The sequence below is a fragment of the Penicillium coprophilum genome, assembly GCF_028826855.1.
Source record: "Penicillium coprophilum strain IBT 35676 chromosome Unknown utg000002l_segment0_segment1, whole genome shotgun sequence".
Taxonomy (NCBI): domain Eukaryota; kingdom Fungi; phylum Ascomycota; class Eurotiomycetes; order Eurotiales; family Aspergillaceae; genus Penicillium; species Penicillium coprophilum.
In genome coordinates, this window is record NW_026622722.1 from 5,916,158 (window position 1) to 5,930,358 (window position 14,201).

Below are 14,201 nucleotides of genomic sequence, written 5' to 3' on the forward strand. Positions count from 1 at the left end.
TCTTCTTTCTAGGATTCCGAGTCTTCCTTACCTCTTATAGTTCCGGAGTTCGCTTTGCCTTCTAGTAGTATTATTAAATAAGCTAGTAGTAGCCCCTTAAATTCGCGATAGGTTCCTATATATTTTCTAAGGTAGGGTAACCTTTCTATTATACTAGTAATTATTACTAACTATTATACTATCGGTCTACTAGGATATATTCGACTTTATATTCTTCTTCGGTTTCTATATCGAGTTCTATATCGGTAGCGATTTTAGTATTATTTAATATAGGTTCGAGTAATAAGATATAGAATACTAGGTAACGTTTTTATATACTATATAGGAGTTTTAATCGATAATTGACTTATCCTATTTTTTTGTCGATTTTAAAGGGTCTTAATTATAGATAGTCGAGTTTATCGCTTGGTCGTTTTGTTTTGATGTTTTGTCGTAGTAGGTAGACCTTTTCCCCCTTTTTTAGGTCTAGCCCTCCTTTATACTAGTTGTTATAGTATTTATTTATTCGGAGGTTAACGAAATCGATATCCCGGGATAGCTATAGGTAAAGCTATTTAAGTTCGGTAGCTTTAAGTCTTACTAACTTAGCTATAGCTACCTATCCTTGTAGGGTTCTAATTACCCTTAGGTAGTACCTAAAATTTGCGTAAAATAGTGATTCGTTAGTTATTGTGTGTATAGCGTTATTGTATACTAATTACGCCGTTAGTAGTAGTCCTACCTAATTATCTTATTAGTAGTTCACGTAGTGTCTTAGGTACTACTTTAGTGTTTAGTTCACTCTCTCTGTTTATCTATTAGTTTATAGGTAATAGGCTATTAATATTCTTAATTTAATACCTAGTTAATCCGTAAAAGATTGCTATATATTAGAGGTAAATAGTTTGTCTCTATCCGATATGATTTTAGTTAGTAGTCTATAGTTAGTAACTATATATTGTAAGACAATATTGGCTATTACGTCGGTAGTGATAGTTTCCGTTATTAGAATTATATAAGCGTACTTTATTAGCCTATCGACTATAACTATAATTATATTGTATCTATCGGAGATTAGTAACTTTGTGATAAAGTCTATTATAATCTAATCCTATGGTTTCGTGGGAGTCTCGGATAGTTATATTTCTCTATATAGTATATATTGTACTAGCTTATTTCTTTAGTATATATCGTAATTCTTAATATAAAATCTAACTTTTCGATATATATTTAGAAAATAATAGTTTCGTGAGATATACTTGATAGTCTTTTCTATTCCTATATATCTATAAGTGGGGTTATTGTGGTGTTTCTAGATCACTTCTTTCCTTATACTTAAGGGTATATAGATTAGTCTATATATTAGGATAGTTCCTTCCTGATTTCTAACCAACTTACTATTGTCTCCGGCCAATTCTTGGATTTAGTCTTTTTCTACTTCTTACTTAATCCTCTAGATCAGTTCGTTATCCTATAGTTCTAGCGTAGTGGCTAGTATTTATCGATTATATAAGATTATTCTATCTAAATTTTGTTTTAGGATAGTGGGTTCCGCTACTTTAGTTCCTAACTCGTAATCTAGTTATCTACTAAGAGCGTCTACTTAGCTATTCTCTATTCCCTTATAGTGTTCGATTTTAAAATTATATTATACTAGGGTTTTAGCCTATCGTGCTTATTGTTAGGTAAGCACTTTTGTCGTAGTAAAGAATATAAGGTTTTTGTGGTCTAATCGGACTACCACTATATATTTAGCTCCTTTAAGGTATACTCTCTAGACTTAAAAAGCTAACACTATAGCTAAGAGTTCCTTATTATATATATTATAGTTAAGCTCTACTAGGATTATTTTTCTAGACTAGAATACCACTAGTTAGTACTTCCCGTTTATCCCTAGCTAGGTAAGTCTTGCTCCTAGGGCGTAATCTAATACGTCTGTTTCTATAACGATAGGTTATTTGTAGTTAAATATAGCGATAATAGTTCCTTAAGTAAATAGCCTTTTAAGCTTGTTAAAAGATTACTCTACTTATTTATCCTATAAGAAGGGCTATTCCTTCTTAGTTAGCCGATATAGCCCTATGGCTATATTAGTGTATCTATCGATAATCTTCCGGTAATAGTTAGCTAGTCTAAGGAACTATTATACTTCCTTAATATTTTTAGGTGTTAGCTAATCTATAATGCTTTTGACTTTATCTTCCTCTATTCCTAGTCTATTAGGACTAATATAATATCCGAGGAACGTGGTTTCTTATATATAAAACTTATATTTCTTAAGTTTAAGGGTGACTTCTATTTCCCTTAGCTTTTGTAGTACCTTCCTATTATACTATATATGTTCCTCTATAGTCTTAGAGAACACTAAAATATCGTTAAGATAGGCGATAACGAAGATATCTAAGTATTCTTCGAGTACCTTAAAGATAAATCGCTAAAATATAGTAGGTATATTAGTAAGGCCAAATAGTATTACTCGGTATTTATAGTGTCCGAACTTAGTTCTAAAAGCTATCTTCTATTTATATCCTAGCTTAATCCTAATATAATAGTAAGTATTAGTGATATTATACTTTATGAAGTATTTTGCCCCTCCGATCCTACCCTATATCTCGTGAATAAGTGGTAGTAGGTATCGGTCCTTAATAGTGATCGAATTTAAATATCGATAGTCTACACAAAGTCGTAACTATCCGTCTTTCTTAGGTACGAAGATAATTAGGTATCTAGCCAGTGATTTTAAGGCTTAGATATAACCTTTCTTTAGGTTATTATCGATATATTCCTTAAGTATATTGGATTCTTTCTACAATAATTAATAGATAGGCTTAAAGGTTAGTTTAGAGCCTTCTACAATATTGATTTTGTGGTCGAATAGACTATACTTAGGTAGTTTACCCTCCTCTAGTGGGGTAAATATATCCTAGTAATCCTTGTACTCTTCTGGAATCTAGGGTTCGCTATTAGTCGCGTATAGCTTTTCGCTTTTAATAAGTATATATTCTAATAATTCTTAGTTAGATATATCTAGTGCTTATTTAGTGGCTATAGGGGTTTTGTCCTATCTTATTGTAGGTTATTTCCTAATTCGTGATCGATCGTAGGGTCCCTATTCGATATACCTATATCTATTAAATTCGATGGTTTCCTTCTACCAGTTAATACTAGGGTTATACCTTCGGAGCTATAGTATACCGAGAACGATATCGTAGTTCCCGATGGCTAGAATATTAAACTTAATATTTTCTAGGTACTAGTTAATATTTATACAAAGTGTTATGGTTTCTTTGGTTACTCCTCCCGAGAGTATTTCTCTATCTAGTCCGCTAACTAGGATTATATAAGGTAATCCTTAGGTTTAAATTCTTTGTTCTTCCTAGAATATTAGGCTTATAAAGTTATTTATGGCCCCTAAGTTAATGAGTGTCTAGGCTTTTCTGGTGGGTAACTCTATATAGAGTTTAATATAGGTTCCCGATATTATCGCGGCGAGATATTTAGTTAGCTAGTTCCGATAATCATATATTTATCGCCTATTATACTAAATTCCTTAGTATTCTTTTCGCTATTATAGTTTCTTTATCTACACTAGTGGCCTTAGTTCGATACCTAGATCTAACTTACTAGACCTATAAATTGTGTATAGTTTATCGTAGTATATCACGCTAGCTATCCTACTATACTCTAGGTATTATATATATCCTCTATACGCGTAAGCGGAATCGTTGTAAGGGTATCCTATTAGATTATTTCTATTTATAATATTAAGTATCCTTCCTTCTAACGCGTCGACCTAACTCTATTCTTAGAGGTGGTCCTAAAGCTCTATTTTAGCTTCCCTATAGTTCTATCTATAGTTATACTTAGGTATTCCTTCTTCTAAGTCTTTAAGTCCCTTAATTAGGATCGCTCGGTTCGTCCTTAGCGGTATATTAGGCTCTACGCTATAATTAGCCCCTTAGGAGGTCTCTAGGTTCTCCTAGTTTCCTAGGGACGTAACTAGTGTCCCTAGGTAACCTACTTCTTACTCCCGAAAGTTATTGCCTATTTCCTAGGAGTCGCTATCTCCTAGGTTTATATACTAGGTCTATCCTTGACTTTCTATTGTGTCCTACTCAATTTCTAGGAATTCCGCTTATAGTCCTTCGGCCAACCTTTTAATATATAGGTTACTGGCCAATATCTCTTCCGGGCTTAGGTTATTCTATCTTACTAAGAGATCTTCTAATAACTCGCTAATTAGGTATTCGTTTTCTTATATCGTATATAGTTCTTTGTGTGGTACCTATTCGTGTGTCGTATATAGTTCTTTATATAGAGCCTAGTACCTAGGCCTCGGTCTGTTAGGCCTCTTATTCTTATATTCTCGAATATAGTGTCCTAGTTTCCTATATATAAAACAAAGGTTTTTCTACCAACACTCTTTCTACTTATCTTAAGTGGTATCTAACTCTATCGGTTTTGGGCTATATAGATTGTTATCACGTGGTGCTTTCTTATAGCGCCTATACTATCGAAATCGATTAAATCTATATAATTTACCCTTCTTCTACTACTCTATTTCTTATTACTTGTAATATCTCTTATTAATATAGTTATTAATCTTGACCGCGATAGTAATAAGTTAGTCTAAAGTGTCGGGTCTATCGATTTATACTAGTTTATCCTTAACTTCTGGCTTTAACCCTACTTCGAAGTATAGAATATATACTCGATTAGGTAAGTCTAAGTAGGATATAATCTACTAGAATTCGGAGGTATAGACCGACGCGCTACCCTACTACTTAATCTTCTATAATCTTCTTTCGGCTATTTATTAGGTGTCGATATCTCCGAACGTTTATTCTAGGTATTATCTAAAGCTAATATAGCTTTTAAAGATAGAAGTAGTAGTGAAAGACTATTCTTCCGGTGTCTTTTTATAGTAGTCACGTATATATAGCTCGAGCTAGTTCTAGGCTTATCCACGTAAGTAAGTAGATATAAAAATCACCTTACTAGCTTTACTAGGTAACTTATCTCGGTTTATATCTAAGTATATATCTATTTACGTAAGGAATCCTCGAAGCTTAGATCGGGTTCCTTTAAAGTATTCTACCTTAGGAAGTTATAGTATACCTATAGTACTAGCTAGTGTAGATATAATTACCTATTGCTTAAGTTATTCGAGGAAGTCGTCGACTTACCTAAACTTACTACTATTGTTCGCGTCGTGATTATTAATGGCCTATATAGCCTTCTCTAGGTTACGTCGTAGATCGGCTAGTTACTTTTCCTGTTTCGCGATTGTCTTATCTCTCTTATCGTCGGAGTCCGGTTCCTCTTTCTTAGGTTGCTAGACCGGAGCCTATACTACTCTCTTTTCGATTTGAGATATATTATTGTTCGTTTAGACTCGAGACTAAGATCGAGATAGTCTTCAATATATTACGTACTAGCTAACTAGTCACGGTTAGGTTAGGCGGTTTAGGGTATAGTTACCTTAATATACCTTAGGTTTCCCACGTTAACGATATATCTATTATCACTAAGCTATTACCTTATCTATAGGCCTTACTATAGCCTAAGTCCCTAGAAGTTATATCGAGGAATCGATACTAGGTAGAGCGCCGAGTAGATCTATACCGGGGTATTAGTCTGGCTTGTAGTGTTTGTCAAGTTATATCTTAGTCAAGAGTCGTAAGTCCGTATAGGTATATATAAGTAATAATGTAGGATTGAAGACAAAGAACTAGACTAAGTATATAAATGAATATCCTTATATATCCTCCTATCTTCCTGGGGGTAGTTGGGTAGATAGTAGCTTGGTAGATTTGTCTTAGCGGAATCTATCGTTCTACCGTCGACCGGTCTACTACCTATATAATCACGTGACACGATTTCTGGTTAGCCGGGGTATCCTTTGCATATGATCTAGGTTGATTGGCTCTCGATAGCCTATGATGCTAGTGGGGTAGTTTGGGTCGTTGGGTGCCTGATAGGTCCGTAACAATAGGCCTTATATAAGCGGGCGATAGGCACTATCTATATACCTATAGACAGGCCCTACCCTTAGGGCCTATTATCTATAGACACCGTAGGCGCCTATAGGCCTTTTTAGTAAGTAGAATTTCTTAACCTCGTGACCTATATTATTTATATATTTTTTCTCTATATTTTTAAGTAATTCGATTATATATATAATAACTTAATACTACTATTAATTTTCTGACCTTAGTTAGAAATAAGCTTTAGAAGCCTTTATATAATAACTTAGATATTTAATATATTTATATATTCACACTAATATAATATAAATTAATTATTATTAGGTTTACTACACTTCCTTACTTCTCTTAAACTAGGGCGCTTTTAAGTACTACCCTTATCTCTATAATAAGGGAGATAAGGACTACTCTTATCTTCGCTATTAACTAGCTTACTTCTCTATCGCTTCTATATACTTAGTACTATAGAAGGATAAAGAAGCTAACTCTCTATTATAAACTTATACTTAATTAGTCTAATAGGATTATTATCCTTAGAATCCTTACTATCGCTAATTAGTTTAGATATATTAGTAGTAAGCTCCGCCTCTCTCTATTTATCTACTTCTTATATTAAATCTAAGGATATATCCTTATTAGGTAGTTCTTCTATTTTAATATCAAACTAGGTTTTATACTAGAATATTATAATATCCTAGACTATCTTTATACTTAGTAACCTATATTAGTAGTGGTAGATATCCTATACTAAATTAAAAAGATATTTAACTCTAGTACCTATTATAGGAATAGATAGAATATCGCGAGTAACACTTAAAAGAATTAGGAATTTATTCTTATATTCCTTCTAGAATTATAAAGGATCGACCTTTCTCTTTACTATTATAGGTATTAGTATTCCTACTTATAATAATAGTAAATATAATATACGCTTTTTAAGGTATCTAGTAAGTTTATACTCCGATATTAATAGATTAGAGTAGATATAAGGTAGAAGGTTGAGGATAGTATCTAGGTTACTTATACTAGCTAAGTAACACTTAGGGGGTTACTCTTCTTATAGGGACTATATCTAAGTATATCTTTAGGCGTAAGGAGCTATAAACTAGCGAAGTGTTTCCTTATACTAATCACTCTAGTTTATATTATTCTCCGATATACCCTACGCCTTACTTAAGAAGAAATAAAGCTTATACTAGGGTATAAGAATTATTCTAATTATATAGAGACTACTATAGATCTCTTTTGTCTTTATATAGTAAGAGGTAAGCTTTACTATCCTAGTATTAAGGGCCTATAGTATTGCCTTCTTCTAAGGTATAGTTTTCGGAGTGAGTTATATAATCGATTCCTTAAAGTACTTAAAGAGGGTATTATAAATACTAAAAATATAATATACTATTATCTCTTTAGTCTTTAAAAGCACTATAGTAAAGCGGTAGGATAGCTCTATAATATATAGAAGGTAGTTAACCTACCGCTATTCTACCTTACTAAGTTTGTATTTCTAAGTCCTAATATTATTATAGTATTTATTATAGGGCTTACTAAGGCGTTTTATATAACGAAGTATTAAGAAGGTAGAATTCTAGTAGGTATAGATATCTTAGATTAGTGTAAGTTTTACTCTATTAGTCTAGAGATAGAAGAAATTATCGCGATATTAGGGGCTTATATTAATAAATATAGTAAGCCCTCGAATCTAGATATTTATTAGATATATTAAGTAATAAATAAAGTGATATACTTACCTTAATAAGGGTTTATATAATAACTTATTTACTCTATAAAGTATAGAGCGATCGAGCTTAGGCTTAGGCTTAGATATTAGAAATATTCCGATCTATAGTATTATTCTAGGGATTAGCCTTTACCGATCTAAGTAGCTCGCGAAGGCTTAGCTAGATAATATATATAAGATAAGGGATTTAAATAACTACTAGGCTATTTAGTAGTTTAAGGGAGTTAATAGAGTCTTAAACTACCTATACTAAAGTTATATTATTTAACGCGTTATCTAATATAATCGCTAATATATAATTAGTAATATTAAGCTTCTTAAAGATCTCTATAAGTACTTTACTTAGATTCACACTAGAATATACCCTATTAAGTGGTTCGAAACTAAGTAGGAGCTTATAGTAATTCTAGTCTTAGTTAATAAAGTACCCTATAATTACTATAAATACCTACTAAAAAGGCGATATCTAGTAGTTAAGGGCGATTAAGAGCTTTATATTTTATAGTAAGGTAGCGAGAATTATATATTACTCCTTATCGACTAATTTCTTAAGCTAGTGTTAAGTAGTGCGAGGATAGAGTAAAGTAGGTTTAGCTAGAGCCTTTTATACTATTCGAATTAAGGAAGTAAATTACTTCCTCTTAAGTATCCAGAAAGGGAGGTTTAGACTAGTAAAATATTTAATCTACTCTCTTTCCTATTTATTATTCGAGAATTTTAAGTTATAAGATAACTCTAGTGCCTAATATATAATATATTAGTTATCTTAAAGGGTATAATTATATAAGACTTACTAGTATACACTATATAGTCTCCTTAATCGACTATTATATAGACTTACTTTTACTACCCTTTTAGTATTTATCTAAGGCTAGATACCGCTTAAGTGTGTTAGTACCGCTTTACTTTATACTTAGATAAGGTAATATAACCCTATATATCCGATATATAACTAAAGGTTCGCCTATAATATAATATACTACCTAGTCGAAGTTCTCCTAGATATCTAATATATATTTTGTATCCTACTATAGCTTTTATTATATCTTAGTACTACTACTACTTAATAAACTTTACTTTAGATATATTATTTATTATATTATAGAGGATAAACTACTTTCTCTAATTAGGGCTAATATATTTAAGAGAGTAATTAAGAATAGCTAGTTAAGTAAACTTAGACTCTATTAGTAAGATAGAAGTCTATTAGCTATTAAAGAGACTAGGATTAATATTTAGATTAAGGTTAGAATTAAATATATCGGCGATATAGGAGAGGTCTAGTTAGGAGCTTAGAGGAAATAAAGAAGGCCCTATAGTATAGGTACTAGGTTAGGATATAGTTTATATAATATAAGGGATAATATAATAACTATAGGAGAGTAAGTGATCTAAACTTATAATAGATAACTTATAACTATATAAAATAAGGATTACTAGTAAAAGGGGTACTTTATATAGATCTAATAGATTATAAATTAAGTATAGACCTACTATATATTATAAGCTAATTAGCTATAAGTATCTTTATCTATAGATATACCTATAGGTATACCTATAGGAATATACCTAAATACCTATCTTAAGTTATAATCGAAGGATTTAAAACTCCTAGAATAATAATATAAGTCTTTAAGTAATATAATTAATAGAATTTAGTAATATAAGCTTATAAAATAAGAATTATACTAATTATCTTTCGATCTACCTATAAGAAATATACTAGAGTGAGAGATAAAGTAGAATCTATAAGTAGTATCTTACTTATAGAAAATACTAGATATATACCACTAACTTAAATATATATCTTTAAGCTATTATAGTATAATTTAATAAGTTAATAAAAATACTATATAATATAATATATTTTAGTTAAAATTTTATTCTAATTTATATTATATATATACTAGTTTCTTATATATATAGATATTTTAGTAAAATTTATAGATATTATAGAATAAAACTACTATTTTATATAGAGTTAGTAAAATAGGTATAGATAATAGTTATTTATTATATAAAGTTAGTGAGTCATATATCTATTTTAGGTGACTTTATATAATGGTAGGTATTGTGGGTATACCCACTGTAGGTATACCCGTGGGCCTTAGGCGTTATAGATAGGCACTCGAAAATCCAAATATCCAAATAGCCTAAGGCCCACCGTGGACAGGCCTTGGGCACCTCCCAGGTGCCTATGGACGGGCGATGTCGTAGTCTATGTAGATAGCTATGTCGCTACTCCGTACTGTACAAAACATTACACACTCCCCCTTTACTCCTGCCGTGTTTGTCTTGTTTGCCTAGATCGTTGTTTGGTAGTCTTGTATAAGTAGCTTTCTCTGGCAGTGCTGGAGCCTTCTCGCTCTCCCCAGACGTCCAGAGTACAACGTGCTCGCATCTCTTTCGCTCTTCTTCTTTTTGATCACACTACCCTTTATGGCTTAGGGTCTTCGACACTGCTATCAAATACATCTATTCTTGAAACATGAGCTCCATGCGTCGCCCTCCTGATTCCACCTGGGAGCTGTTTCATCACCTCAAAACCCATCTGAGCTGGGGATATGTCATATATCGTACAACCTACACCCCTGAATCTGAGCCACATTTCTCTGCCGTGATCAAGTACCTCGAGGCCTGCATCAAAGAAGAATTTTTTGAAGAATGTGCAAAATATGCTAGCAACGGGGGAGACCCTGCGATATATGACGGAATATGGGCCCAGCACAGTTCAACTGTTATTGAAGATGCGGCACAGTTCAATGGGGCATCGATTGATGCAATTCGCGCTCACTTCGAGGCATGGGTAGATGCACAGGGCCAACGTGATAAATTCAACAAATATCGAATGTGTATCGTTATTGATGAGGAATGCCTCCAGACTCTACTTGGTGCATCGGTAGAGACCCTGGACCAGGCAGCAGAGCTGACTCAAGGTGATACTGTGCGGTATGTGAAGGTTGTCGAAGCGTGGCCGAACTTGGCCGACTTTGAGCCCTTTCCGGGATGGATGAAGTGTTGGCCACTCGCCTTATGGGATCTTTGGACGATGATGTGTGATAGTGATGACATGGGCCTGTCTTGGAGCAAGATCGATGATTTTTGCCCAGAGGTGTATTGTGGATGATGAGAATAGAATTCGAGCAAGCACAATAAGATTTGAAGAGAGAGCGTCCACTCTGTACTGGGGTATACTAGCTTTGTGTAGAATTCCTGTTTACAAGGGAACCTCCTTAGTTCTGATGCAGACTCGACCGCTCTGCACCTCTGTTCTGAGACGTGCACTCTATATTGCTGTAAATGGGGGAACATCAGCCTTACTCGCCTCTATAGCAACTTGTGCTGGGTTCGATTTTCACCGCCCGCGACCAGAGCGCCAGCAGGCGGAACGTGACTTCTAATATAGAGTATGCCAATTGAGTAACCAAATGATACATAGACATTGTGTGGATGGAAACACATTACCAAAGGCTAAGAAGGCAAACATTTGGCCGAAACTGGCAGAGTACCGAAGTGATCTATGTAGCGGACAGAGTAAGGTCTAAGTTTCATGACATTTCGAGACACATGCTTGACCCTCAGACAGGGAAAAAAAGATTGCCTCAAGTCAATCCAGACCGACCGATTTCCGCATCTGAGGCGAGTGCGAAGGTGTATCCCGGCCAGGGGTCGGAAACTAATATTAGTAATATTTATGCCTGAATATGCCTGATGATGCCTGATTATTTGCCGGCAGAAAATATGAATACCTGAATTACCATAACAGAGCCCTTAGTAAGTAAAGTACATGAATTCTTACCTAGGCAATTTCCAAGGTCAACAATATTGATGCCTTAAGAATTAGGCCTAAATGTGACGCTATTCGCACCCATACAAATCCTGGAATTCCCTTATTCCTAGGCGTTGAAGTCTTCCCACTGTGTACTCCGGTGATATATGCGGTCAGGGGGCAGTGGAATAGATGAGATTGGCGATATGTATGGTTGGGGGGGTTTAAAATTGTTGAGAATTTAGTATGAGAGGCTTCAATGCCTAGAAATGGGAGAGTTTAAAGATTTGTATGGTGGGAATAGCTTCAATATTACCCGGGAAGGAGGCTTCCATTTGAGAGCTTTATTTACAATACACTGTAAGAGCGGTGCCAAAAGGCGGTATATAATCAGGCATCATAAGGCATTTTAAGGCACCGATATTAGTAATAATTAGTTTCCGACCCCTGGCCGGGATACACCTTCGCAGGCGAGCCTCCTCAGACTCGCCAAGATATTGTTCACTTCCTCAGCTTGATCGCCCGTCCGAACCGCCCAGAATTGAATCATCTCTTTCGCCCACTTCTCTACCCACGCGCGGACCTCCGCAGCACTGTGTTTAAGGCTGTCTCGGATCCATTCATCCCACCAGTCCTGGACATATTCGACAACATCCCCGGCATTCTCCCAGGCTTCCCCTGCCCGGCCCCATTCTGCCCGAACTATGTTTGCCGTTCTTACCATGTGGGAATTGACCAGAGGATGATTCAGGTACGCGATGATGGTGAGAGGTTCCCGAAGCCATATAAGTGCTTGCGTGGGGTCGTCGGCCTTAATAGCAGCCTTCATTATTTTATCGGATGTGACTGTCCCAGCGCGCCAGACCTGGACAAAACAGTAATTAGAACACACCCACTTAGCTGAGCAGATTCACCGGCACATACCCTGGATTTGACGTTATTCAAACGGCTAAGCAGAAGGGTGAAGTCTGCTCTGTTTTGAGTACTTCCCAATGCCTGCATGGCGCGCGAAATGGGCACCGCGGACTGGTCGCCGCCTATCATGACGGGGGGATTTGTAAGGATTGGTGCATTCAGTGCCTGCCTGATGAATGTTGCTGAGAGCCGGCTGTTTCTCGCTGTTGCTCCGGAAGGAAGTCTACCCGCGTGGGCATCCCGCAGGAATCTAACTATTGTATTCAATTCCAATATATGCTCAACTATTGCTAATCAGTAAGAAAACCGGATATAAGGGCTGTGATTGAAGAAGGGGGGGAACATACTCTGATACCTCGTGAGTCTGGAGATGGGAATCTGAACAGTGCCAATATCGATAACCAGGCAGTTGTCTTGGTCTAAGTACTCATATCCTGCGTTCAGAATGGGATCTTTGGCCTGGATATCACCGCGTTTCTGATACTATTACTCGGGTCAGAATGCGGCTGTCGAGTACGTCTTTGGGAAGAATGAATATCTTACAACCCAAGAAACAACGACAACATTCCCATTACCATCATCAAGCTCAAGGACGTTCTCGCGAGCTCTTTTGTCGAGCGATCTCTTAGCATCAACGACATCATCGTCCTCTGAGCAAGTTTCGGGATCACTTGGATCACAGCAATCGGCTGTCGTGCACTTGCAGCTGACCACATGAGACCCCCCTAACATGTTGTTGAAAAAGGCCATGTTGCAAATGAGTTGATCCACAAAATTCCATGATCCTCGAGACATCCATTCAAGATCCGTGCTCATGTAGGCGCGGACTGTTTCCACGTTGAGGTTAGGATATACAGAGACCACATGCGTGTTCCAGATCTCCCGAGCGGCCGCAGCTGCCTTGGGTAAAATGTAGAGTTCATAAGCAAGGTCTTCCATGATCCCCATAGGTCTGCTGTTTGTGCGCCGCTCAAGGGTAGGCAGAGAATGGGGATAACTTGGCAATGAGAGGTTGTTCGAGAAATAGTTAATACCAACTAGATCCCGTTTGAATGAATAGTCATCAAGCCCACAGCTAGGATTTTCCATGAACTCCTTCACACCCTCTTCTGTTCGGGTCTCTGCATCATTGTAGGATCTCTTGCTCACTGTGGTGTACTTAGTAATACAACATTTGGCTCGGCCTCCGTCACCCATGCAATGGCCACCATGTTGATCCAATGCTATACGCACTCGATCTAAAGGACAAGCATTATCACAAAATCCGACCGCCACCATAAGGACATTTTCGGAGCGGCCGCCGTAATCATACCACTGGCAGTCACTCCATTTGGCGTTTTCATCCTCCTCGCAGCAATACTTTCGCTCAGACCATATGGCTTCTTGGCCCGTAAGAGTAAGCGTGACACTCAAGGCGTTACAGTAGTTACCACCGCTACCAGTGGACGACTGTGCCACGAGTGACTAAGTGTCTTTACACTAGCCATCTTTGCATTTCGGCGCTTTTCCTACCCAGTCACACCTTTGGGAAGAACCAAGAGTATCAATATAAAATCATAGAATGCGGCGCCTAGCTAGATTATCCCAGTAATTCTGCTCCTCGGCGGCTGCTCCATTCCCTAAGGGAGAACGAGCTAGGCGTCGGATCGAGCGGTATCTCCGGTAAAATAAAAGGGGCAGTGCGTCGGGCTAAAAGTCAAGGCGCAATTATCGGTGGGGGCCGGAATGGAAGAAAGGGGGCGGCGATGAGTGTAAGATAGAGGAGTTGACGGAAGGGAGAGGGAGGGAACAAGAGGTCGAGAGGGCAGAC

The 14,201-nt window shown here is 36.3% G+C and overlaps 2 protein-coding genes across 2 annotated transcripts; one reads left to right on the plus strand and one right to left on the minus strand.

Annotated features, from left to right (window-relative positions):
* Positions 1-10,195: 10,195 nt before the first annotated feature.
* On the plus strand, positions 10,196-10,834 carry N7500_004306 (uncharacterized protein; the record flags this gene model as incomplete). The annotated part of the gene is made up of 1 exon (XM_056675452.1): positions 10,196-10,834. The coding sequence occupies one exon, from the start codon at positions 10,196-10,198 to the stop codon at positions 10,832-10,834; it is 639 nt and encodes a 212-aa protein (XP_056535977.1).
* A 1,075-nt stretch (positions 10,835-11,909) lies between these two features.
* Positions 11,910-13,878, minus strand: N7500_004307 (CAZyme family GH18; the record flags this gene model as incomplete). Its single annotated transcript, XM_056675453.1, has 5 exons — positions 11,910-12,341; positions 12,401-12,645; positions 12,739-12,874; positions 12,935-13,840; positions 13,870-13,878. The coding sequence occupies 5 exons, from the start codon at positions 13,876-13,878 to the stop codon at positions 11,910-11,912; spliced, it is 1,728 nt and encodes a 575-aa protein (XP_056535978.1).
* Positions 13,879-14,201: the final 323 nt, after the last annotated feature.